The 25235-nt window shown below is 45.5% G+C and overlaps 1 protein-coding gene and 1 long non-coding RNA gene across 2 annotated transcripts; one reads left to right on the forward strand and one right to left on the reverse strand.

The window, feature by feature from the left end:
* Window positions 1-6334: 6334 nt before the first annotated feature.
* LOC115159742 (uncharacterized) lies at window positions 6335-12382 on the reverse strand. The gene is made up of 2 exons (XR_003868947.1): window positions 12031-12382; window positions 6335-6432 (listed from the first exon to the last, which is right to left on the reverse strand). It is a non-coding gene; the product is annotated as an uncharacterized LOC115159742 (long non-coding RNA).
* Window positions 12383-17196: 4814 nt separating this feature from the next.
* LOC115159741 (zinc finger protein 703) lies at window positions 17197-21128 on the forward strand. Its single transcript, XM_029709769.1, has 2 exons — window positions 17197-17977; window positions 18453-21128. Exons 1-2 carry the CDS (start codon window positions 17897-17899, stop codon window positions 20016-20018), a joined length of 1647 nt encoding a protein of 548 aa, XP_029565629.1. The 5' UTR covers window positions 17197-17896; the 3' UTR covers window positions 20019-21128.
* Window positions 21129-25235: the final 4107 nt, after the last annotated feature.

The raw sequence follows: 25235 nt of genomic DNA on the forward strand, positions 1-25235 counted from the left end.
TTATTGGTCACATACACATGGTTAGCAGATGTTAATGCGAGTGTAGCGAAATGCTTGTGCTTCTAGTTCAAACAGTGCAGTAATATCTAACAAGTAATCTAATAATTCCCCAACAACTACCCAATACACAAATCTAACAAGTAATCTAACAATTCCCCAACAACATTTACATTTACATTTAAGTCATTTAGCAGACGCTCTTATCCAGAGCGACTTACAAATTGGTGCATTCACCTATAATATCCAGTAGAACAACCACTTTACAATAGTGCATCTAAATCTTTTAAGGGGGGGGGGGGGTTAGAAGGATTACTTTATCCTATCCCAGGTATTCCTTAAAGAGATGGGGTTTCAGGTGATTGACTCCGCTGTCCTGGCATCGTGAGGGAGCTTGTTCCACCATTGGGGTGCCAGAGCGGCGAACAGTTTTGACTGGGCTGAGCGGGAACTGTGCTTCCTCAGAGGTAGGGAGGCGAGCAGGCCAGAACAACTACCCAATACACACAAATCTAAAGGGGCGAATGAGAATATGTACATATAAGTATATGGATGAGCGATGGCCGAGCGGCATAGGCAAGGTGCCGTAGACGGTATAAAATACAGTATATACATGTGATATGAGTAATGTAAGATATGTAAACATTATTAAAGTGGCATTATTTAAAGTGGCATTGCTTAATCTTAGGGCTAGGCCCCTTTTTTCCCACTTCTTGTCTGAAGGACATGCCCAAAGTAAACTGCCTGTAGCTCAGGCCCTGGTACCATTGGAAAGAAAACACTTTGAAGTTTGTATAAATGTTAAAATAATGTAGGAGATTATAACACAATAGATATGGTAGGAGAAAATCCAAAGAAAAACCAACTAGATTTTTTTTTGGAGAGACCATCCTCTTAGAAAGGCAAGAGAAAGGTCATATTGAAAATTAGCTCCCCGGCTTCCACAATTCCTATGGCTTCCATAGGGTGTCAGCAGTCTATGTTCAGGGTTTAAGTCATGTAACTTCAAAAACGAATAAGAAATATCAGTTTCAGTAGTGGGACACAGTCTTGTAAGTTCGTGTTTGCGAATGCCATGAAGACATTACGCACTTGCTAAAATCGGTTTCCAATTGAACATACTTCTTTCCGAAATAAATATAGTTTGATTAATTTTAGGGTATCCGAGGAATAAATAGAAACATATTTTGACTTGTTGAAACAAAGTTTAGGGGTAGATTTTCGGATTCCTTTCCCTGCATATTGAACGAGTGGATTACTCAAATCGATGGCACCAACTAAACAGACTTTTTGGGATTTAAAGAAGGATTTTATCTAACAAAACGACACTTCATGTTATAGCTGGGACCCTTTGGATGACAAATCAGAGGAAGATTTTCAAAAAGTAAGTTAATATTTAATCATTATTTGTGAATGTATGAAACCTGTGCTGGTGGAAAAATATTTTGATGTGGGGCAGCGTCCTCAAACAATCGCATGGCATGTTTTTGCTGTAATAGCTACTGTAAATCAGACAGTGTAGTTAGATTAACAAGAATTTAAGCTTTCAGCCAACATAAGACACTTATATGTACAGAAATGTTTAAAAGCCGTAATATTTATGATAATTTATTTGAATTGCACGCCCTTGAGTTTCACCGGAAGTTGTCCCGCTAGTTGTCTCTAAAGTGACTGGTGATCCATTTATTAAAGTGTCCAGTGATCAAATCAAATCAAATGTATTTATAAAGCCCTTCTTACATCAGCTGATATCTCAAAGTGCTGTACAGAAACCCAGCCTAAAACCCCAAACAGCAAGCAATGCAGGTGTAGAAGCACGATTGGGTCTAAGTGTAGGCAACAGCCTCTCTGAGTTAGTGATGGCTATTTAACAGTCTGATGGCCTTGAGATAGAAGCTGTTTTTCAATCTCCCGGTCCCAGTTTTGATGCACCTGTACTGACCTCGCCTTCTGGATGATAGCGGGGTGAACAGGCAGTGGCTTGGGTGGTTGTTGTCTTTGATGACCTTTTTGGCCTTCCTGTGACATTGGGTGCTCTAGGTGTCATGGAGGGCAGGTAGTTTGCCCCTGGTGATACGTTGTGCAGACATCACTACCCTCTGGAGAGCCTTGCGGTTGAGGACGGTGCAGTTGCCGTACCAGGCTGTGATACAGCCCAACAGGATGCTCTCGATTGTGCATCTGTATAACTTTGTCAGGGTTTTGGGTGACAGGCCAAATTTCTTCAGCCTCCTGAGGTTGAAGAGGCACTGTCTGTGTGGGTGGACCATTTCCGTTTGTCTGTGATGTGAACGCCCAGGAACTTAAAACTTTCCACTTTCTCCACTGCTGTCCCTTTGTTTTGTTTTGTTGGCGTTGAGTGAGAGGTTGTTTTCCTGACACCACACTCCAAGTGCCCTCACCTCCTGACTCCCTGTAGGCTGTCACATCATTGTTGGTGAGCAAGCCCACTGCTGTTGTGTTGTCTGCAAACTTCATGATTGAGTTGGAGGTGTGCATGGCAATGCAGTTGTGGGTGAACAGGGAATACAGGAGAGGGCTGAGCACACACCCTTGTGGGGCCCCAGTGTTGAGGGTCAGTGAAGGGGAGATGTTGTTTCCTACCTTCACCACCTGGGGGTGGCCCGCCAGAAAGTCCAGGACCCAGTTGCAGAGGGAGCTGTTGAGACACAGGGCCTTCAGCTTGATGATGAGCTTGGAGGGTACTATGGTGTTGAATGCTGAGCTGTAGTCAATGAACAGCACTCTTACATACAGTTGAAGTCGGAAGATTACATACACCTTAGCCAAATACATTTAAACACAGTTTTTCACAATTCCTGACATTTATTCAGAGTAAAAATTCCATGTTTTAGGTCAGTTAGGATCACCACTTTATTTTAAGAATGTGAACTTGGGTCAAATGTTTTGGGTAGCCTTCCACAAGCTTCCCACAATAAGTTGGGTGAATTTTGGCCCATTCCTCCTAACAGAGCTGGTGTAACTGAGTCAGGTTTGTACAGTAGGCCTCCTTGCTCGCACATGCTTTTTCAGTTCTGCCCACACGTTTTCTATAGGACTGAGGTCAGGGCTTTGTGATGGCCACTCCAATACCTTGACTTTGTTGTCTTTAAGCCATTTTGCCACACATTTGGAAGTATGCTTGGGGTCATTGTCCATTTGGAAGACCCATTTGCAACCAAGCTTTAACTTCCTGACTGATGCCTTGAGATGTTGCTTCAATTTATCCACATAATTTTCCTCTCTCATGACGCCATCTATTATGTGAAGTGCACCAGTCCCTCCTGCAGCAAATCACCCGCACAACATGATGCTGCCACCCTGTGCTTCACGGTTGGGATGGTGTTCTTCAGCTTGCAAGCGTCCCCCTTTTTCCTCCAAACATAACAATAGTCATTATGGCCAAACAGTTCTATTTTTGTTTCATCCGACCAGAGGACATTTCTCCAACAAGTACGATATTTGTCCCCATGTGAAGTTGCAAACCGTATGGCTTTTTTTATGGCAGTAAACTGTGGATATAGATACTTTTGTACCTTATTCCTCCTCTTCACAAGGTCCTTTGCTGTTGTTCTGGGATTGATTTTCGCAACAAAGTACGTTCATCTCTAGCAGACATAACACATCTCCTTCCTGAGCGGTATGACGGCTGCGTGGTCCCGTGATGTTTATATTTGCGTACTATTGTTTGTACAGATGAACGTGGTACCTTCAGGCGTTTGGAAATTGCTCCCAAGGATGAACATAACTTGTGGAGGTCCAAAAAAATAAATCTTATGTTTTGATTTCTTTCTTTCTTTACTTAGTGTATGTAAACTTCTGACCCACTGGAATTGTGATACAGTGAATTATAAGTGAAGTAATTTGTCTGTAAACAATTGTTGGAAAATGTACTTGTGTTATGCACAAAGTAAATGTCCTAACCCACTTGCCAAAACCATAGTTTGTTAATAAAAATACATTTGTGGAGTGGTTGAAAAACAAGTTTTAATGACTCCAACCTAAGTGTATATCAACTTCTGACTTCATCTGTAGGTATTCTTTTTGTCCAGATGGGATACGGCAGTGTGCAGTGTGATGGCGATTGCATCATCTGTGGACCTGTTATGGCGGTATGCAAACTGAAGTGGGTCTAGGGTGGCCGGTAAGGTGGCGGTGATATGATCCTTGACTAACCTCTCAAAGCACTTCATGATGACAGGAGTGCTACGGGGCGCTAGACATTTATTTCAGTTATCTTTGCCTTCTCAGGTACAAGAACAATGGTAGCCATCTTGAAACATGTGGGGACAACAGACTGGGATAGGGAGCGATTAAATATGTCTGTAAACACACCATCCAGCTGGTCTGTGCATGCTCTGAGGACGCGGCTAGGGATGCCGTCTGGGCCACCATACTTGCGAGGGTTAACAAGTTTAAAAGTTTTACTCACGTCAGCCACTGAGATGAAGAGGGGGGGGGCGCAGTCTGTTTTAGTGACCCGCGACGGTGGCACTGTATTATCCTCATAGCGGGCAAAGGTGTTTAGTTTGTCTGGAAGCGTGACGTTGGTATCCGTGATGTGGCTGTTTTTGTGGTCTGTGATTTCCTGTAGACCCTGCCACACACGTCTCGTGTCTGAGCCATTGAATTGCGACTCCACCATGTACCTATACCGGCATTTCGCTTGTTTGACTGCCTTGCAGAGGGAATAACTACACTGTTTATATTCAGCCATATCTCCAGACCTCTTTCCATGGTTAAATGCGGTGGATCCCGCTTTCAGTTTTACGCGAATGCCACCGTCCATCCACGGTTTCTGGTTAGGGTAGGTTTTAATGGTCACAGTTGGTATGACGTCTCCAATGCACTTATTTATAAACGCACTCACCGAGTCAGCGTATAGGTAAATGTTGTCCTCTGAGGCTGATCGGAACATATTCAGTCCGTGTGATCAAAACAATCTTGGAGTGTGGCTTCCGATTGGTCAGACCAGCGTTGAATGCTTCTCGTCACTAGTACATCCTGTTTGAGTTTCTGACTATAAGCTGGGACGAGCAAGATGGCGTTATGGTCAGATTTGCCAAAGGGAGGGCGGGGAAGGGCTTTGTATGCATCGCGGAAGTTAGAGTAGCAGTGGTTGAGAGTATTAGCCCTACGTGTCGTGCAATCAATATGCTGATAACATTTAGGTAGCATTGTTCTCAAATTTGCTTTGTTAAAATCCCCAGCTACAATTAATGCAACATCCGGATATATAGTTTCCAGTTTACATAGAGTCCAGTGAAGTTCCTTGAGGGCCGTCTTGGTGTTCGCTTGAGGGGGGGGGGGGGGGGGGTGATATACACAGCTGTGACTATAACTGATGAGAATTCTCTTGGTAAGTAGAATGGCAAACATTTGATTGTAAGGAATTCTAGGTTGGGTGAGCAGAAGGACTTGAGTTCCTGTATGTTGTTATGATTACACCAAGAGTTGTTAATCATAAAGCATACACCCCCGCCCTTCCTCTTCCCAGGGAGGTGTTTATCTCTGTCTGCATAATGCATGGAGAAGCTCGCTGGCTGAACCGATTCCGACAACATATCCCGAGAGAGCCATGTTTCTGTGAAACAAAGAATGTTACAGTCTCTGATGTCTCTCTGGAAGGCACCCTTGCTCGAATGTCGTCTACCTTGTTGTCAAGAGACTGGACATTGGCGAATTGTATACGGGAGCTGGGAGCAATGTGCCCATTTACGAAGCCTGACCAGACGACCGCTCCGTCTGACCCTTCTACGTCGCCATTGTTTTCGGTCAGCTGCTGGGATTAGATCCATTGTCCTGGGTGGTGGTCCGAAGAGAGGATCTGCTTCGGGAAAGTCATATTCCTGGTCGTAATGTTGGTAAGTTGACGTTGCTCTTATATCCAATAGTTCTTCCCGACTGTATGTAATAAGACTTAAGATTACCTTTGGTAACAATGTAAGAAATAATACATAATAAAACAAAATACTGCAAGGTTTCCTAAGAACGTGAAGGGAGTCGACCATCTCTGTCGGCGCCATCTTCACACCATCAACAACAGAAAACTACAATCACGCACACACACACACACACACACACACACACACACACACACACACACACACACACACACACACAGACACACACACACACACACACACACACACACACACACACACACACACACACACACACACACACACACACACACACACACACCACACACCACACACACACTGATGCAACATGTCACAGCTGTTACTGACCAACTTCAAGGTGAATGATGGTAAGTCCAGGAGGAGATCCACATTGTTCAGGCCAACCCTCACTTTCTCTCTCTATCTTCTCTTCCTTTTCTTTTGTCCTCCCCCTGCTGGGTCATTCTTCCCTCTCTCCTCCCTCATACTATTCTTCTTTTCCTTTTCATGTTGATGGTCAAGGGAATAAACCCTGAGGGGTACAAAGCAGGATCAATTAGTTTCTAACTAACTTTGATAAACACGTTTGATAGAGTATCATTGCCTCTGTCATGCCTGTGTCTCATCATGACACAGGTACAGAGTGCAGTCTCCTCCATACAGCTGCAGTCTCTCCAGTGGTGTTGAACTTTGACCCTATTCCCTGATGTCATGTTTCTCCAGCACTCTGTCTCATATCAGCACGATGACACTGATGAATGTATAGTACTAGCTGGTGTTTGAGGATGGTGTAGTAACAGATAAATTAAAGGTAGACTCAGCGATATGATGTCGATGCAGAAGGGAAACAGCATAACAGGTATATTTAGCAAAAACTAAGAGCATTAAAGCGCTACTTAATAACAACTAACCTTTCTACCAGATGTGGTTGGAGAGTTTCCATGCATTTGTAATGAGTTATCAACCCTTCTGCCAATAACATGAGTTATGGAGACTTACCAATTAAAGATATTAGTGAGTAAACATTACACAAGGATGAGAAAAGGGGGGGGTATTCTTGGTTATTAAAAAAAAGAATCTATGACTTTTGTGAAGACATCATCCATCTTAGTGGTGATTTCGATGTTCAGAGATAGAGAGAGAGACAAACAGACAGTGAGACAGAGCGAGAGAGAGCAAAAGAGAGACAGAGAGAAAGAGAAAGAGAGAGACAGAGAAAGAGAGCGAGAGAAAGAGAAGCTGTTGTAGTTCAGCAGAAAGTGAGGTCAGTGCAGGGTGAAGATATTTCATAAGGTGTCATTACTTACAGGGCAGTGAGTAATGTTCACCCTGACACAGTAATGCTTGTTCAGGTGATAAACGGTTTGTCCCCTGCTTTCTAGGGAATCTGTAATCATATTCCTGGGATGGGTGGAACGATATATGGGGCTCCTTCACGTTCATGTATTCATCAGGGAGAGATGAATTAGACCCCAGACAGTTCAATTTAACTGATTAACTAAAGTACTATGTCACCTCAAACTAGAGAACTATGTCACGTCAAACTAGAGGACTATGTCACCTCAAACTAGAGTACTATGTGACCTCAAACTAGAGTACTATGTCACCTCAAACTAGAGTACTATGTGACCTCAAACTAGAGTACTATGTGACCTCAAACTAGAGTACTATGTCACCTCAAACTAGAGTACTATGTCACCTCAAACTAGAGTACTATGTCACTGCAGATTACAGTACTATGTCACCACCGACTAGAGTACTATGTCACCACCGACTAAAGGGGAGGAATAATTCATCATCTCTTCCTCCTACTTTTGAATCTGTTACATCTAGGGTTAGAGTTGAACCTGTATGTAGACATGAAGGTAGGGTTAGGGTTAGAGTTGAGGTTAGGGTTGAACCTGGATGTAGACATGAAGTTATGTTTAGGGTTATGTTTGGGGTTGAACCTGGATGTGGACATGAAGCTAGGGTTAGGGTTGAGGTTAGGCTTGAACCTGGATGTGGACATGAAGCCAGAGTTAGTATTGAGTTTAGGGTTGAACCTGGATGTGAACATGAGGCTAAGGTTAGGGTTGAGGTAAGGCTTGAACCTGGATGTGGACATGATGCCAGAGTTAGGGTTGAGTTTAGTTTTGAACCTGGATGTGGACATGAAGCCAGAGTTAGGGTTGAGTTTAGTTTTGAACCTGGATGTGGACATGAAGCCAGAGTTAGTATTGAGTTTAGGCTTGAACCTGGATGTGGACATGTAGCCAGAGTTAGGGTTAGGGCATCTCATGTCCTTGAGGGCTGCATGAATGTCAGATGTGTTAATGTCACAATGGCTGGAGGAAAAGTGTGTGACCTTTCTGCTCTATGGCAGGGCCGACTCCAAGCGTAAGTGACAGAAGCGGTCGCTCAGGGCCCTAGGCCACTAGGGTGCCTCTGACCAAAACAATTAAATAATAACTTTTTTGGGGGGCCGACATCTCATTCAGAGTCTCAACTTACTGTTGTGAGTTACAATAGCTGCAAGTTTGAAATTTGGTTGTGCATAAGCAGTTTTTCTCTTGTTTTGTCACTCACTGACAGTCACTCAATCAGCCATGTCAGCTAAAAAAAACCTGATTGGTAAATTAGTCTAGCCAGTTATCCAAACTTGTAGTAATCATGGCCGAAATACCGTGCCCAGGGGCTCTGACCTCCAGGGGGCCCACATTGATATTGTTTGTCACTCTCACTCAGATCATTAACAAAAAATGTGTAGAATTTCAGGAAATTAGGGTTAGGGTTGAACCTGGATGTGGACATGAAGCTAGGGTTAGGGTTGAGGCTAAGGTTAAGGTTGAACAGGGATGTCATGGCAAAATGAATTGCAGGGAATTAGCTTTAAAACCGCAAAAATGTCTCTCTGCCCCATGGGAAAATTAGTAGAATTACATGAAATGTGCTATAAAATTGCAAAAATGGCTCTCCACCCCATGGCAAAATGTGTCGAACTGCAGAAAACTTAAGAATGCAACAATTAATCTCTGCCCCATGGCAAAATATATAGAACTGCAGAAAACTTGCTTTAAAAGTGAAACATTCTCTTTACGCCCCATGGCAAAATGTGTAGAATTGCAGGATATTTACTTTAAAACGTACAGTTTCTCTCTGCCGTCAAGAAGGGGGCCACAAAATGTTTTTGCCCGCTTGATGGGGGGGGCCCCCAACCAAATCTCGCTAAGGTCCCCCAAAAGGTTAGAGCCGGACCTACTCAATGCTCAATATGCCAACATTTAATACCAGTTAAAGGGATTACATAATGGCACTATCTTGATACTGGCTGTCAAACATCAAACCGTGAGATGACTAATGTGGCTGGAACAGGGTGATAATTATTTGTGTGATGTGACATGGTGATGGCTGAATGGCGTTGATTTACTTACACAATGATCTGCACCTCGGCCCTCGGCTCTGGGTGACTTCAAAGCCTGACGAGCACTCTGACAACAGTCACTCCCTCCACGCTCCACCCCCATGAATGACAGGGCCAATAAGGCAAACGTCATCCTTCCTTCTTAATTTACATATGGGGTCTGTCATACACACTCAGGCAGGCAGGCAGGCAGGCACACACATACACACACACACACACTCACACACACACACACACACACACACACACACACACACACACACACACACACACACACACACACACACACACACACACACACACACACACACACACACACACAGTCACTACGGAAAGCAGCACTAAAAACCAAGCCGCTGGTCACATGGACTTTTTATCCTTCTCACGGATTTCAAACATAACATCTAATAACAGAATATAAAAATCCAGTCAATAGCTGCTCAACTCCCTTGAGTGGCCAAACAGTGTTGTTGTGCTATCTGGATTCCTGCATTGGGATTGTAACTCATCACGGAAAAGGAAGAACAACTAATTGGAGAGAAAACACCTAGCATGTTTCAGTAGTCTTTCAACACAATAGACTTGGTTTAAGCACAAGTAAAGTGTTTAGATAGATTGTGTCAGGGCTGCTGGCGTGTCTGGAGAGAGAGGAGGTGTGGCGTGTGTTGAGAGCTGACAGATGTGAAAGAATAATGTGTGTGTGTGCGTACGTGTGTGTGTGTGTGTGTATGCATGCATGCATTCTGAGGCTGTAATACATCTTTCCCTCTGTAATGGGGTGTTTGGGGTTTGGAATGGAGTTTGTTGGCCAAAGATTATGCTGGTATGCACCCAGCACACAGCCTACATTATGCCGAACCATCAGTCCTGTATAGCCCTTGGATTTCAAGATGGCCACCACATTTTAGTCATCTTTTACATGCAGGCTGTAAGTGAGGGTTGGATGGAGGATTAAATAATATAGACACTTAACTGAGTAGCAAAGAATCGCTCCCTCTCTCTCCTTCCCCCTCCCCCCCACACTTCTCTCCCTCACCCCTTCTTTTCCCATTTCTCCTCTCACACTCAGCGTAACCGTCCCACAGACTTCCCTATCAAAGTGACTTATTGAACTGGCTGACTGGGTCAATAGGTACCATAGATCTGGGTCCGGTCGGTTGCACTGTTACACTTAACTGCCTTTTTCTTTGATTTTATTGACAGACTGAGGATTAATGATGGCGGTTCAGGACCAGAACGATCGGATTTCCTCTCAGCCACCGATTCATTATAAAGCTGAAAATCAGACAAATGAGGAATGAGTTATCCCACTGGGCAAAAACTGGTTGAATCAACGTTGTTTCCACATCATTTAAAAAAATGTGATGATGTTGAATCAACGTGGAAAACTGATTGGATTTGCAGAAAGTCATCAATGTAACGGAATGTTGTCGTTTTTCCCCTCAACTTGTCACCTAAATCTACATTTTTTTTGATTTCACATTGAATTCACATTAGTTGACAACTCAACCAAATGTAAACATTGTTCCCTCATCTGATCTGATCCAGTCTTGATGCCTCATATCAGGGAAGCCTGATCTCTTGAATCTCTTTCCCCACCCACAGAACCACAGCTAGCAGATAACCGCTCCTCTCCTCTCCCTGCCTGCTGTCTGAGTACAATGGCAGCTTTTGTTGTGGGGACGAGCATGTGTGGCATGGCAAGGGTCTGTGTGTGTGTGTGTGCACGTGTGTGTGTGTGTGTGTGTGTGTGTGTGTGTGCGTGTGTGTGTGTGCTTTTATGCTTGTGTGTGTTTGAGGGAGTGGAAAAACTACTGTTATTTAAATATGTGAGTGTGTAAGTGATTGTTGACATTAGCTGGTGACAGGCAGACAGGCAGGCAGGTGGAGGGACTAGAGGATAAAACAAACAGGTTCTGAGTATCAGACTGCTGAGAGATAAGAGCTCTATTCACTACAGCTGACTGACACAGCAGCCTCACACAGATTAGCCTTGTTTAACTATGGAAATGAACACATATTATAACATCTACAGATGGTGTGTGTGAGAGAAAGAGTGTGTGTGTGTTCATGAACACTCAGGCAGGCACATGCACACACACACACACTTGAGTGTGATTTATATGCCAGCACACACTTTCTGTCAATCATGTACAGGGTGTGTGTGGTGGTGGTTACTATGGGAACATAAAAAGGCATTAGAACTGGCCTTGATGCCTGCCTGGGAGAAAACAAGAGAGATGTATGACCATTTTAAAATGAAAGACTCCATTGGTTATAGAAGCATCTGACTTCTATCTGCCAGAGATCATTATAAATTATCCACCACCTCAAGGTCAATAAATACCAGTGTTGGTTTTGAAAGTGTGTGTGTGTTTGTCTCTCTGTATATGTATGTAGACCTTCCACCCAGTACACAACATTCTGTACTGTATGTCGCTGTACAGTGAACAGATATATCAATCATTGTGGCTTGTTTAGATCTGTCTGTCAAGATGGTCTCCATTGATTTGCTGAGTGGCGTTGCTGTGATTATGTTCTATGATCAGAGAGAGAGGTTTGGAGATAGATTGCCCCTCGCCACAGGAAGCTTGCGGCACACACACACACACACACACACACACACACACACACACACACACACACACACACACACACACACACACACACACACACACACACACACACACACACACACTGATGCAACATGTCACAGCTGTTACTGACCAACTTCAAGGTGAATGATGGTAAGTCCAGGAGGAGATCCACATTGTTCAGGCCAACCCTCACTTTCTCTCTCTATCTTCTCTTCCTTTTCTTTTGTCCTCCCCCTGCTGGGTCATTCTTCCCTCTCTCCTCCCTCATACTATTCTTCTTTTCCTTTTCATGTTGATGGTCAAGGGAATAAACCCTGAGGGGTACAAAGCAGGATCAATTAGTTTCTAACTAACTTTGATAAACATGTTTGATAGAGTATCATTGCCTCTGTCATGCCTGTGTCTCATTTACATTACATTTAAGTCATTTAGCAGACGCTCTTATCCAGAGCGACTTACAAATCACCTTAAGATATCCAGTGGAACAACCACTTTACAATAGTGCATCTAAATCTTTCGGGGGGGGGGGAGAAGGATTACTTTATCCTATCCCAGGTATTCCTTAAAGAGGTGGTGTTTCAGGTGTCTCCGGAAGGTGGTGATTGACTCCGCTGTCCTGGCGTCGTGAGGGAGCTTGTTCCACCATTGGGGTGCCAGAGCAGCAAACAGTTTTGACTGGGCTGAGCGGGAGCTGTGCTTCTTCAGAGGTAGGGAGGCGAGCAGGCCAGAGGTGGATGAACGCAGTGCCCTTGTTTGGGTGTAGGGCCTGATCAGAGCCTGAAGGTACGGAGGTGCCGTTCCCCTCACAGCTCCGTAGGCAAGCAGCATGGACTTGTAGCGGATGCGAGCTTCAACTGGAAGCCAGTGGAGAGAGCGGAGGAGCGGGGTGACGTGAGAGAACTTGGGAAGGTTGAACACCAGACGGGCTGCGGCGTTCTGGATGAGTTGTAGGGGTTTAATGGCACAGGCAGGGAGCCCAGCCAACAGCGAGTTGCAGTAATCCAGACGGGAGATGACAAGTGCCTGGACTAGGACCTGCGCCGCTTCCTGTGTGAGGCAGGGTCGTACTCTGCGAATGTTGTAGAGCATGAACCTACAGGATCGGGTCACCGCCTTGATGTTAGTGGAGAACGACAGGGTGTTGTCCAGGGTCACGCCAAGGTTCTTAGCACTCTGGGAGGAGGACACAAGGGAGTTGTCAACCGTGATGGCGAGATCATGGAACGGGCAGTCCTTCCCTGGGAGGAGGAGCAGCTCCGTCTTGCCGAGGTTCAGCTTGAGGTGGTGAGCCGTCATCCACACTGATATGTCTGCCAGACATGCAGAGATGCGATTCGCCACCTGGTTATCAGAAGGGGGAAAGGAGAAGATTAATTGTGTGTCGTCTGCGTAGCAATGATAGGAGAGACCATGTGAGGATATGACCGAGCCAAGTGACTTGGTGTATAGTGAGAATAGGAGAGGGCCTAGAACAGAGCCCTGGGGGACACCAGTGGTGAGAGCACGTGGTGCGGAGACAGATTCTCGCCACGCCACCTGGTAGGAGCGACCTGTCAGGTAGGACGCAATCCAAGCGTGGGCCGCGCCAGAGATGCCCAGCTCGGAGAGGGTGGAGAGGAGGATCTGATGGTTCACGGTATCAAAGGCAGCAGATAGGTCTAGAAGGATGAGAGCAGAGGAGAGAGAGTTAGCTTTAGCAGTGCGGAGAGCCTCCGTGACACAGAGAAGAGCAGTCTCAGTTGAATGCCCAGTCTTGAAAGCTGACTGATTAGGATCAAGAAGGTCATTCTGAGAGAGATAGCAGGAGAGCTGGCCAAGGACGGCACGTTCAAGAGTTTTGGAGAGAAAAGAGAGAAGGGATACTGGTCTGTAGTTGTTGATATCGGAGGGATCGAGTGTAGGTTTTTTCAGAAGGGGTGCGACTTTCGCTCTCTTGAAGACGGAAGGGACGTAGCCAGCGGTCAAGGATGAGTTGATGAGCGAGGTGAGGTAGGGGAGAAGGTCTCCGGAAATGGTCTGGAGAAGAGAGGAGGGGATAGGGTCAAGTGGGCAGGTTGTTGGGCGGCCGGCCGTCACGAGACGCGAGATTTCATCTGGAGAGAGAGGGGAGAAAGAGGTCAAAGCACAGGGTAGGGCAGTGTGAACAGGACCAGTGGTGTCGTTTGGCTTAGCAAACGAGGATCGGATGTCATCAGCCTTCTTTTCAAAATGGTTGACGAAGTCATCCGCAGAGAGAGAGGAGGGGGGGGGGAGGGGGAGGAGGATTCAGGAGGGAGGAGAAGGTAGCAAAGAGCTTCCTAGGGTTAGAGGCAGATGCTTGGAATTTAGAGTGGTAGAAAGTGGCTTTAGCAGCAGAGACAGAAGAGGAAAATGTAGAGAGGAGGGCGTGAAAGGATGCCAGGTCCGCAGGGAGGCGAGTTTTCCTCCATTTCCGCTCGGCTGCCCGGAGCCCTGTTCTGTGAGCTCGCAGTGAGTCGTCGAGCCACGGCGCAGGAGTGGAGGACCGAGCCGGCCTGGAGGATAGGGGACAGAGAAAATCGAAGGATGCAGAGAGGGAGGAGAGGAGGGTTGAGGAGGCAGAATCAGGAGATAGGTTGGAGAAGGTTTGAGCAGAGGGAAGAGATGATAGGATGGAAGAGGAGAGAGTAGCGGGAGAGAGAGAGCGAAGGTTGGGACGACGCAATACCATCCGAGTAGGGGCAGAGTGAGAAGTGTTGGATGAGAGCGAGAGGGAAAAGGATACAAGGTAGTGGTCGGAGACTTGGAGGAGAGTTGCAATGAGATTAGTGGAAGAACAGCATCTAGTAAAGATGAGGTCAAGCGTATTGCCTGCCTTGTGAGTAGGGGGGGAAGGTGAGAGGGTGAGGTCAAAGGAGGAGAGGAGTGGAAAGAAGGAGGCAGAGAGGAATGAGTCAAAGGTAGACGTGGGGAGGTTAAAGTCACCCAGAACTGTGAGAGGTGAGCCATCCTCAGGGAAGGAACTTATCAAGGCATCAAGCTCATTGATGAACTCTCCAAGGGAACCTGGAGGGCGATAAATGATAAGGATGTTAAGCTTGAAAGGGCTGGTAACTGTGACAGCATGGAATTCAAATGAGGAGATAGACAGATGGGTCAGGGGAGAAAGAGAGAATGTCCACTTGGGAGAGATGAGGATTCCAGTGCCACCACCCCGCTGGCTCGATGCTCTAGGGGTATGCGAGAACACGTAGGCAGACGAGGAGAGAGCAGTAGGAGTAGCAGTGTTATCTGTGGTAATCCATGTTTCCGTCAGCGCCAGGAAGTCTAGGGACTGGAGGGTAGCATAGGCTGAGATGAACTCAGCCTTGTTGGCCGCAGACCGGCAGTTCCAGAGGCTGCCGGAGACCTGGAACTCCAGGTGGGTCGTGCGCGCTGGGACCACCATGACAGAGGTACAGAGTGCAGTCTCCTCCATACAGCTGCAGTCTCTCCAGTGGTGTTGAACTTTGACCCTATTCCCTGATGTTATGTTTCTCCAGCAGTCTGCCTCGTATCACCTCTATGGCACTTATGGATGTATACTGGGAGTTGTGTTGCTCTGGGTGTCTATCTGAGGGAAGAGGGGTGTTACATCAAAATATATCACCTTTAAAAACACTGACTAACAGCTGGTGTATGAGGATGGTGTAGTAACAGATAAATGAAAGGTAGACTCAGCGATACGACATAGAGGTAGAAAGTAAACAGCATATAGGCTCAACTTCTCAGCTGTTTTAGTGCCCTGGCTACCACGCTGTAACAGCATGAAGAGAACACATGCACATCCGCAGATACTGTGTGTGAATGTGTGAGAGTGAAGTCCTGCATCTCACTCATCTCAATATCTGCGGTGCTGCTTATGGCAACCTCATTTCGCTGAGTCTACCTTTAAAACTAGCTACTCGTTAGTATGTATATACAGTAGGCTCTGCCAATGTAGCTACTATGTTATTAAGTACACAATATCATATAACATCCTGCAACAATATCACTGTACATTTTATTACTACTGTTATATATTTAAGCAATAAGGCGGGGGGGGGGGGGCTAAGGGCTGTTCTTATGCACGACACATTGCGGAGTGACTGGACACAGCCCTTAGCCCTGGTGTATTGGCCGTATACTACAAAACCCAGAGGTGCCTTATTGCTATTATAAACTGGTACCAACATAATTAAAGCAGTAAAAATAAATGTTTTGTCATACTCGTGGTATACGGTCTGATATACCACGGCTGTCAGCCAGTCAGCATTCAGGGCTCAAACCACCCAGTTTATAATTTGCCATGAGGCACAGCTATCTTATATCGAGAACACTGTAATAGATGGACACATTTTCATCATCTTCTTCTCATTTCCATTATCATGCAGCCTTTTGCCCATAGGTTCTGATTCTGAGGGATTTTGACCCATTTATTTCTCTCTGGATTGAGATGGCAGCCAGAGGATTGGGAGCATCACAGCCCCGCAGACTGAGACTATTCTGGGCCGCCACTAATAGCTCTTGTCAGGCGTAATTTTTAAGTACTTTAACCAATTCATTGTATAATTAGGTTAACAAACTGAGCTCATTGCAGAGCCAGTCAGCAGCCTGGCGGTAGTGCAATCAAGTTATTAACATTCCAGATTTATAGAACCATGAATATAGAGGCGCTGTTCAACCTCTTTAGCACATTTCTCCCTGACTGGTTGTGAAAATTACATAAAATAATAAAAAACAGTCCAAGTGAATTTACTGGGATCAGTACGTGAAACTCAATTTCAATGTCACAAGTAGACTAAGGAGTAGGTATGTAAAATGTGTGTGACTCCCATTTGACTTTGTACATTCAAATAAAGAGATTGAGAGTTGAATGTGGCACAGGCTAGGCAATGTTATTACATTTCTGTTAACAGTAACTTCATTTCAACCCTGCAGTGACCACAACAGTCACAAGAGTCTAATGGATTTAAATTTGCCTCACAGCCAATATAAGCCACAAACTTGGTTGCAGCCTATTGTATTGGTGATGGTGATGACAATAAACCCTGTAATACAATGTCATCAATAGTGCCCCCTGTCGGTCATGTATAAGGCACACTGATACACTCGCAATGACACATAAATCAACATAAATACCATATAGGGCGCCTGGTAAAACATTTTTGCATCAAAGGGAATTACATTCAGTTCTGAGATGATGATTTTTGAAAGATTATCGGAAGACTTATCTAACACCATGAAATACAATGGACAGTCTGTCTTCATTGGCGGAGGGGGACAATATATTGCTCCGCCTTCAGAAGAAACGCATCAGCCCTTCTCATTTTTAACGATGCAGACACCAACTATTGGACGGCGGCTCGCTTACCTCGAAGGTCCGCTTGTGATCTCACACACTCGAGGTACGGCCCGGATGGTGTGTGAGTGCTGGAGAGACTGAGAGAGAGAGACTGAGAGAGAGAGAGAGAGAGAGAGTGCGCTATAGACTGAAGCCGTGAGAGTCCGATTTTATGCGTTTCGCGGCCGTCTTTTGGAACGTCTACATATTTTCTCACTTTGGCTATACTTATTCTGTAACTGAATTGTATGCATATATTTCGCTCACATCTCGATTGATGTGGATTTTGTGAATTAGAACCCCCGGAAGAACAATTCTGGAATAGGCATCATGAGTGAAGAACCGAACGTCAACTTCTGTAAAATGAAACTAGATGGGGAGTAGGCTACAGACGTTCTCTAGCGGATTATAATTAAACTATACACTGCGCATGGATAATTATGCACTTTACTTTTCCGGGACTTTAACAAAGCACTGCCCCTCCAACATATTTTCGTTTCCCTCCCCAATTAAAGATTTCTCTTCTGGATCTATTACGCACGAGATACGCAGCCATACTTCGGAATCCTGTAACAGTAGTGATAACTGCAGCTCCCCAACGGGCGCGTTAGTGTCTTCACCGACTCTTTTGGATCCTATTCGCTAGGCAAAGCGGCTCCCTATCCGGATACTCAAGATGTTGACGGCGCACACCAGCCACTTGCTCCACCACCCGGAATACCTGCAGCCCCTGCAATCTGCACCAGTGAGCATTGAGGTATGGAAAAGTGGAGCAAATTGTCCTGGTTAATTGTCACATTGAATTTCGTTGTTGTTTGGCTTATAGATGATTCTACTCACGGTTTATTCTCTCAACACCTTGGTGCGTTTTTTTGCGCAAAGCATGTTCCTCGACTTTTAGCCCATAATGCGTATTTTTGGGGGGATGTGCACATTAGGGACTTCTGAAAAGTAATTCCCTGAGCATCTTTTCTCATATGCTATATCCCCTGGGCTGCAGTTTTTTCGAATTACCGTTTCTACTATTTTGCTACAACTTTGTAGACATTAGGCCTACATCTATTCGATAAATCTAGCCATAACTTACAGCAAGACCTCATTACTGCCAAATACATTGAAACAATTACTGCTAACAGTAATTTAAGTACTTTTTGTCTGTCTTTATTTATTTCTACAACTGTAATCGTGAAAAGTGCTTAAACTTAACTTAAAATCTTGGTTTATTTCTCCAGCTGGATGCCAAGAAGAGTCCCCTGGCCCTGCTGGCTCAGACCTGCTCCCAGATCGGCAAGCCTGACCCTCCCTCCTCCAAGCTAGGCTCTATCTCTAATGGCCATGGTGACCATGATGGACACTCCTCTTCCTCCTCCTCCAGTCACAAACTGGGGGACCACCGGCCCTCACAGGAGGACCAGTCCAGCTTCAAGCCCTATAACAAAGTAGGGGGAGACAGTCGGAGGGACAGGGTTAGTAGCTCTAATAACAGCTCTGACAAGACCGGCTTCAGGGTACCTAGTAATGGGAATGGAGTAGCTAACAGTAACTTATCAGGTTCTTGTCCATCCTTTCCACCACACGCCATCTCTCCCAACTCCAGGGTGGGTAGTGGCACGCCTCCTCAGCACACACAGCAGTCGTCACAGACACACAGACAGAGCCAGTCGCCTCACGGACTACATGTTTCCCACTCTCAGACTCTGAATGGAGAACACAAACAGGAACAGAGCAGTCCACACAGGAACAGCAACAGTAGCAGCAGCAGTGGCGGCCATCTTAAGAAGGAGTCAGATGTGAATAAGGTCAGTTTGGACAGTCCCCAGATGGCTAACTCCAGCCATGCCAGAGCCAGCACCAACTCCAGCACAGGCAGCTCTGAGGGAAGCCCCAGCCACGAGTTGGGCAAGATGGACTCCCAACCCCCACCACTCGGCCTGGGTCCTGGACACATCACTCCCATCTCCCCCTACAAGACTGGCCACTCTGTCTTCCCCCTGTCCTCCTCTGGTATGGGCTACCATGGCTCTGTAGTGGGGGCCTATGCTGGGTACCCCTCCCAGTTTGTCCCAGGGTTAGACCCTATTAAGTCTGGTCTGGGAGGAGGGGGGGTGAGGGTACCGGGGAAGCACCATAGCTCCAGCCCCCTCACTGGTACCTCTCCCCTCTCCTTCATGCAGGGCTTGTGCAGGGATCCATACTGCCTCAGCTACCCTAACTCACCCCACCTGGGGGGCAGCAATCCCTGCGTCCATGACCCCTCCTCCTCCATCAAATCAGGCTATCCAGGCTTGGTCTACCCCTCCCACCCCCTCCACTCCCTCCACCCCAGCACTATGTCTTCCAGCATCACCCCCACCCTGTCCCACCCCCTCTACACCTACGGCTTCATGCTCTCCAATGACCCCATCCCTCATGCCTGTAACTGGGTATCGGCTGGGGGTCCTTGTGATAAACGCTTCTCCACCTCAGACGAGCTGCTGGCCCACCTGCGCACACACACCTCCTTACCAGGAGGGATGGACAGTAAGCTCTTCTCTGCCTACCCCTCTGTCTCCTCCTCTGCTGCCTCTTGCCACCTCCACCTCCCCCACCAGAGCCAGGCCTCCTTGCAGAACTCATTTTCCCTCAGGGCTCCTCATACCCTGGGTCTGACCCGGTACCACCCCTATGGTAAGGTCCACCTGCCCCCTGGACCTACCTCCATCCCCCTGCACTCCCTCCAGGCTGGTTCTCCTTACTACCCCCACTATGCTCTCTATAGCCAGAGACTTGGCTCAGCGTCTGCCCTGGGCTACCAGTGATCCTCCGTCTCCATCCATCCACACAGTCTACAACAGTGTTTCTCCTAGCATTGCTAAGCCAAGGCAGCTCCCACACTCCTTCCTGCCTAGCTCTGATGCTCCCTGCCTAAAACTGCTGGAATCTTTGGATCCAATTGGTTTTAATAGAAATATTATGTAAGCCCTGGATGAAGGTGTTTCTGGAGCCTCTGCGGGCAGCACATCTTGCCTATATGGGGGATCACTACTACTCCATACCAAAGCAGGATTCTATGGTGGAGCCAGAGAAGGGGCTGGATGCTTGCACGTCTGCACACTAGGATGTTGCACTTAATGAACAAGTGGATTGGACTGGACCAGTGGACATGGTGCCATGCTGGGTTGTAATAGCATCACAGACTGGGCTGGCTGATAGCTGGTGGTAGGATGCTGTAGAATGCCTCCTGGATCTCTTCATGTCAAGTTGGGAATAGTGATTGCAGTGGAAAGACAGGAGAGGAGATAGTGATGGTATTAACCTATAGCACTGTGTGGGGGGTGGGGGGGGGGGGGTGGGGGGTGGGGCACAGGGGAGAACCGGATGCATGCTAGCTTGACCCTGAGTGTCAGTTTAGCTCGGTTATGGTTTTGAGATTTGTTTCAGTTTCATACATTTTGCTTCTTCTTTGACTGAAAATAGAAATTGTATTTATTTTTTAACTGTGCTTTGGCTTTCAAGTTTACTTTCCAATACATCATTTTAAACTTTTCTTACTATTATTTTGCAGTTATACAGTTATTATTTTATCTATTATGAACAGGATTTGTTTAAACATCATAAAAACATTCACTCATGCAAACTTTACAACAAAGTATATTTTCTTCTCCTTACAAAAATACATGGTTTTCTTGTTTTCCTATCCTTCTCTGATTGAATGTGCATGTCACATCTCTTTCTCTCCTTCTCTGGCTTCCTAATTGTTGTTTGTACAGCAGATTAATAGTGAAAGGAAATGTGATATTTTTTTGTAAAGTATTTGGGAGAATGACCTGGGTAAGAGAGCGTTACGAACCCAAGATTATGTGATGATGGCAGAGCTGTCCGATTTAAAGGCAAGGTCATATTTTCTTTAATAAATGATAATGAATATATATTCTGTCGTTTTCATTTGTTAATCCAATTGGTCTCTTCTTGACACCTCATTCATCTCAATCGTTTTGATTTGGTTCATTAGGCCATTATAACCAGCTATGTAATAATGAGTCACTCAGTCTGGAGAGAACATTCAAAGACAACGCGACTAAGATGCAAAGAAGAATACTGGAGAACGCTTATTGGTAGTTGCTTTAGATAAGAGTGTCTGCTAAATTACAAAATTGTCAATTTTAGAATGACTATTCCAGAATAATTCAGTACAGTATTACATAGAGCTGCACAATATTGGCAAAAAATCAAGTTGTGATTTTTTTACGAAATATTGCGATTGCGATTTGACGTGCAATATAGATCAAAATACTTATAGATCCAAATACTTGTGTTAAAAAGCAAAGTGGAAAGAAACATCTTTCTTGTTCAGAACAGTCAGAACAGTCAGTTGACCTAAAAGAACAGGATGCAAACTTATAGTGAATCTAACATTAAGGAGGAGGAACTGTGCAGCTTGAGTGACGAGGATTTCTTTTACATGCTGGTGTAATGGTTTCAAAATATTCCATGAGATATGGATCTCTTGCGATATGGATATTGTATGGATATTATATGTCTCTCTTGAGACCTACCCAGGAACTGTTGTATTGATTTCCTGACTCCCATGGTCCTTTGCCATCCTGTGCTATTCATCCCTGAGTTGATTTCAATCATCACAACAGACATGAATATAATGACCTATATGAATATAAGTGACCTACTCTGGTAGGACAGTGGAAGACAGCCTTTGTCAGTGTGCATTATCTGCCTTGTTTTGATGTAGAGCCAGTGTGTGCCAGGTGCTATTGTTCTACAGACAGTCCCAACCAGGTGAAGGATGGGTTTGGGTGTGCTTTACTTTCAGTTAGTGTTTCACAGACAGGCAGGCAGGCAGACAGGTCAGTTTTGGCACCCACTGAGTTTTGATTGAGTCCCAGCCTTCTCTATGTCTGTGTCATTTCCAGATAGGCATCAGAGCTAAACCGTGTCTGTCTGGTCATGTTCAGGATAAGGACCTGTACGTCTTTCATGTTACTCCAGCTCAGTGTGATTGGCAGAGGTAATATGCTACTTCCTGGTTAGGAGACACTGTTGGTGGCCTGTCAGAGTATAGATGACCTGTGGTGGTCAGTCACAGTCCTGACAGGCAGACCCACTGTGTCACAACAGTTCCACTGTTCTGCCTGCGGCTACGGAACCCTGACCTGTTCACCGGACGTGCTTGTTGCACCCTCGACATCTACTATGATTATTATTATTTGACCATGCTGGTCATTTATGAACATTTTAACATCTTGACCATGTTCTGTTATAATATCCACCCGGCACAGCCAGAAGAGGACTGGCCACCCCTCATAGCCTGGTTCCTCTCTAGGTTTCTTCCTAGGTTTTTGGCCTTTCTAGGGAGTTTTTCCTAGGGAGTTTTTCCTTGCCACCGTGCTTCTTTCACATGCATTGCTTGCTGTTTGGGGTTTTAGGCTGGGTTTCTGTACAGCACTTTGAGATTTCAGCTGATATACGAAGGGCTATATAAATACATTTCATTTGGTTTGATTTGACAACACCCCATCGCCACAGAAACCATTGAAACTGCTCCCATTTTCAGTCTTCCATGTTCCCGAGATGTGATGTCTTCCAAATGGCTCATTCAATCCCTCGCCTCACCTCCTCACAAGCTAATGTGTTCTCAGCCACCTGGTTAACAAAGGGCTGAATGAACAAAAGATGTTCTGGGTTCATTTGTAGGGCAGCAGGCGGAGATACTCGTGGTTGGGTTGCAAAGTAGGTTTCAGGTGTCCCATGTAGCTTCTGTAGCCCTGGTGTTTGGCCTAGGAAACTCAGAGACATGGTTAAGGAGCAGAGCCCAGGGTTTAAATGGGAGAGCTCAAGATCAGGTTGTTAAGAAGCATGGACAGCAGCCTGACAGACAGACTGACTGACTTACTGAAAGGGACTTTCGTCAAAGTGACGTCTGATGTTGGATTGTTCTCTGATCCTTTTGTTGTTTTAGGTCTGAGAGTGTGTGTATGCATGTGTGCGAGGAATTCATATCCCTGGTTATGATGTGTTGTCTTTTTCTGTCTGCTTCATCATTTATACAGGGTTTTAGTCAAATGTTTTGCTGCCAGAAAAGTCCACCTATAGTTTCCAAGTCAAGTGTCTTTGTTTGAAAGTAAAAAGCAGTGAGCTCTGTGACTGTCTCTGTCACCACCTAAAGGCTCTGAGTAAAACCCATCTGTATCTCCCAATGGGAACGCCTACAGATCCTGAGAAACTGAGACACAGGGGAACAATACCAGCTAGGCCTCTATAAAAGTTAGGACAGATAGAATTGAATTAGAGAGCCTCGAGGGAGAAATGAATAGCTGTGCCATTTTCCATTTCGTTGTTACTCATCCATTACTCCTTTATCCAATCCAATCCATCCATCATTCCTTTCTTCCCTTTCCTCTCCTCATCCATCAATCTGTCCATCCATCTCGGGGCTGGCTAATGTTTACAGCAGATATCAGGAGTTGCTCGCCGCCCAGGGTGCTTTCACACTGCTGCTGCTGGAGAGCATGTGTTACGTGTTATTTAGTCCCTCCAAGCAACACTCCAAAAATGGTTCCAAAAGGGTTCTTCAACTGTCCCCATAGGAGACCCTTTTTGGTATGAGGTAATTCCATGTAGAACCCTGTGGAAAGGGTTCTACCTGGACCCAAAAGGGTTTTATCTGGAACCAAAAGCAGTTATTCAAAGGGTTATCTTATGGGACAGCCAAAGAACCCTTTTAGGTTCTAGATAGCACCTTTTTCTAGGAGTGTAAGCTAAAACAGGACCTAACATTATTGGGGATTCTTTAAAGATACACACGCACAAACACAGACATTGCTGTGAAAGGTTTGTGTGTGTATGACAGACCTGGTTGGACAGCTGACAGCCTTGGTGATTAACGATGACAGAGTGTAAAGCAGCTCTTCTATCTCTCTCTCTCTCTCTCTCTCTCTCTCTCTCTCTCTCTCTCTCTCTCTCTCTCTTTCTCTCTCTGAGAGAGAGAGATGGAGTACAGGAAGGAGAGGTGCACTCTTAGAAAATAATACGCTGTCTAGGACCTAAAAGGGTTCATCAGTCTTCCCCATAGGATAACCCTTTGAAGAAACTGTTTTGGTTCCACGTAGAACCCTTTCCACAGAGGGTTTTTACATGGAACCAAAAAGGGTTTTACTTGGAAAAAAAAGGATGCTCCCACCCTTTTGGAACCCTTTTTTCTAAGAGTGTAGACCCACACACCACACACAGACACACAGACACACAGACACACAGACACACAGACACACACACACACACACACACACACACACACACACACACACACACACACACACACACACACACACACACACACACACACACACACACACACACACAGCCCCTCAGTTTCCAGAGATTCAGTACAGGAACTATGGGCTCACCATGTGGAAGCCATGTCAGGGCACGGAACACAAACCACAGACATCTGTCTTGATGCGTCTTTTAAGTGTCTTCTCTTCTGGAAGCTCTAAAAGAGATCACAAACACACTACTCACAAACACACTCCTCCTTTTCCCTCTTTCCCTCCAGGGCCGGCTTTAGCCTTTTAAGGGCCCTTTTTTTTGTGGCCCACTTCTTGACAGCAGTGATAAAAACTTACGTTTTAAAGGTAATTTCCTGCAATTTTACCAATTTTGCCATGGGACGTAGAGAAAATGTTGCTGTTTTAAAGAAAAACATTTCTGCAGTTCTACACATTTTGCCATAGGGCGCAGAGAAAATGTTGCAATTTTATAACACATTTCATGCAATTCTACTCATTTAGCCATGTGGCAGAAATACATTTTTGCAGTTTTAAAGCTAATTTCCTGCAATTCTACCCATTTTGCCATGGGGTGGAGAGAAATGTTTGCAGTTGTAAGTTAATTTCCTGCAATTCTACAAATTTTTCTGTGACTTATTCCATGTTAATGATATCTGAGTGAGAGTGACTAACAGAAAAAATGGGGGCCCCCTGGAGGTCAGGGCCCCTGGGAACGTGCCCTGCTTCCCCGGTCAG

This window comes from Salmo trutta, chromosome 23, assembly GCF_901001165.1.
Source record: "Salmo trutta chromosome 23, fSalTru1.1, whole genome shotgun sequence".
NCBI classification, from domain to species: domain Eukaryota; kingdom Metazoa; phylum Chordata; class Actinopteri; order Salmoniformes; family Salmonidae; genus Salmo; species Salmo trutta.

Excerpts from the sequence above, each read along its gene's own strand:
- LOC115159741 (XM_029709769.1), top strand. The coding sequence starts at position 17,897 with ATGTTGACGGCGCACACCAGCCACTTGCTCCACCACCCGGAATACCTG. Across the intron at positions 17,978-18,452 it reads CTGCACCAGTGAGCATTGAG|CTGGATGCCAAGAAGAGTCC; the intron begins GTATGGAAAAGT and ends TTATTTCTCCAG.